Raw genomic sequence first — 2,606 nt, forward strand, 5'->3', positions numbered from 1 at the left:
TTTTTTTTAATCCTTTCATAATCTTGTTGCATGTTAAACTAAATCAACATGGCCCGAATGAACCGCCCAGCTCCTGTGGAAATCACCTACAAGAACATGAGATTCCTAATCACACACAATCCAACCAATGCAACCTTAAACAAATTTATAGAGGTAAGGCCAGGACAGAATTCTTACTTTTTAAATGCCTGACCAGCATGCCCTATTAACAATGTTCTTCTTTACTAGTTAATAGCAACTTTGGAAGCCATACAAAGAGGTACTGAGACTGTTCACATACTGGCTTTTTTTCAAATACTGATGCCATGCTTTGAAGTCCTACGGACAAATCTATTCAGATACCTTTTTGGCCTTTACAAAAACATACTTCTGGAAGTGAAGTAACGAAATAGTACTGTATAGTAGATTGTACATTAAGTATATTGTTTAGGTCTGAAAACAGGAATTTTCTGTGAGTTCTATATAGAACAATGCAAAGATCTGCTAATGGAAAGAACTAGCATTTAGGTTAATCTGAAGTGATGTAATGTTTCTTTTCACCTATTACATAGTGATTTAAAATAATTCACTATACATTGTGAATCAGAACTGTAAGAACAAATAACAGGATTGAAACATGCTTTCACTGCCTGTTTCTCTTCATTATTTTAAGTCATGGTAGTGGAGCAGCTTAATAGAATCCTCCAAGTGCCATAGTGTCTTACTTGAGTGAAATATGTGGCAGTAGGCTTGCTCTGCATCCAGAGTTGCTGAAACTGCTTGAAGTGTTTTGGTACGTGCTGAAGTTATCTACTGACTAAAGCTAAGTGGCTTGGGTAATATCTGAATTTGTCATCTAAACCTTGCATCTAGCATGTTGGAGAGAAAATGCACAGTTAAAAGTGTGTCCATGTATGCTAACAATAAGTTCCTCCAATATTACTTCCAGGTAAGGTCCGAGTTTGCAATGTAGTCCCTCAGTAGCAGGATTTTGAGTGTATCATACCTCTCTTTTGCATTCAGTGTGGGATAATATACAAGAAGCATAGTGAAACAGTATTTGCTTGCCTTTATACTCTCATGTCTTGATAAAGTATGCTGAGGCTGTGCTTCAGTTATTACCATGACAGTTACAGTGTGAGTGATGGGTTGTTGCAAGCTCAAGGAAGAGTGCTTTTTTTGTTGTTGGTTTTTTTGGTTAATAAATGGAGGTTAATAGCAAAATGGAAAATTAAATTTTGTTACCCTCTAGTTATGATCACTCCAGAACTGGAATAAGAAATTTTCCTGTGGTCATAATTCTCATTAGTAAGAGGCGTTACAAACCTGTTGTTTTAAGTAGAGAAATAGAAGGGGAGAATTTAAAATGTGTAGCTTTGCAAATCTGGAAACTTCCTGTTCCTTTGAAATTAATTATCTTTTGGAGATGGACTACTTATTTCATCAGAATGTTCATCTAGTTTTGATTTTAAAAGCAAAAAGTCTGATCCAACATAACAAAACTATGCAGAAGAGCTTAAAGGTATCTGACATGAGCACACACAAGTTTTCACTGATGTCAGCTTTCCTAGTTCTTCAGAGTGGCAAGCATTTGTGCAAGTTTACTTTCTGAAACTTTTGGAATTATTTAATAAGCTAACCTACTGACAAAATTAAATTGTAAGTTAAATTGGTTTACTCCTAAAGCAGGTGGTGCTTTTTTCTTTTCCCACTCCCTAGGAACTTAAGAAATATGGTGTTACCACAGTGGTAAGAGTGTGTGAAGCTACTTATGACACTGCTCCGGTGGAAAAAGAAGGCATTCAGGTTTTGGTAAGTAGTATAAAAGCAGACTTTAAAACCAACCTACCCTTCACCCCCCTTATAAGGTAGTATTGAATTTATTTATTCTTTTAAGTCTTCAAGTGTATCCCATGAGCTGGTGGGGGCAAAAGCTGTACAGACGTGCTCTCTTGTCAGGAAAAAAAAACACCTGTTTTTTGAGCAAAATCTGTGCAACAATCAAAAGGAATATATTCCTGATACTGCTATAGTTATACTATTAGAAAACCATACACATGAGTGGTTCCTTTAGCTGTCAGCTCTTTTGTACAGTGTCCCCTACATTTTTTTGTATGCACGTAGCATATTGCAAGTTTAAAGACTTATATCTTTATGTATTTTTTTAAATGAATGTAATGCTATATTCTAGGATTGGCCCTTTGATGACGGTGCTCCACCATCCAACCAGATTGTTGATGACTGGCTAAACCTCCTTAAAGTTAAATTTCGTGAAGAACCTGGTTGTTGTGTTGCTGTACACTGTGTTGCTGGTCTTGGAAGGTGGGTGAGGTTTTAAAGATCTGTTCGATTGCCATCCTTGGTCAGACTTGCTGAGATTAAGTACAAAAGTTCTTTGAGGCAGAAGTAAAATAGTCACATATCCAATATTGGAGCGACTTCACACTTAAAAGTAGTTCAGAAGACAGCAAGATATTGTATGTGTATTTTAGACATAAATGCCTTTTAGTTTGCAGATTATGCTGTTACCACAGCTCTTGCACAGAATGTATGAAGTTAAGTAAATGAATACATTCTTATACCAATCATACTGATTAGTGTCCAATAATTTTCCTTTTTTTTTTTTT

The 2,606-nt window shown here is 35.9% G+C and overlaps 1 protein-coding gene across 1 annotated transcript; it reads left to right on the plus strand.

Annotated features, from left to right (window-relative positions):
- Positions 1–48: 48 nt before the first annotated feature.
- Positions 49–2,301, plus strand: LOC104384747 (protein tyrosine phosphatase type IVA 1-like; the record flags this gene model as incomplete). The annotated part of the gene is made up of 3 exons (XM_010005889.1): positions 49–153; positions 1,699–1,791; positions 2,171–2,301. Coding segments are annotated over exons 1-3 (329 nt in total), but the record flags the coding sequence as incomplete, so codon positions are not given.
- Between the last annotated feature and the right edge of the window lie 305 nt (positions 2,302–2,606).

The sequence above is a fragment of the Chaetura pelagica genome, unplaced genomic scaffold (assembly GCF_000747805.2).
Source record: "Chaetura pelagica isolate M959 unplaced genomic scaffold, ChaPel_1.0 C11599840, whole genome shotgun sequence".
Classification (NCBI taxonomy): Eukaryota; Metazoa; Chordata; class Aves; order Apodiformes; family Apodidae; genus Chaetura; species Chaetura pelagica.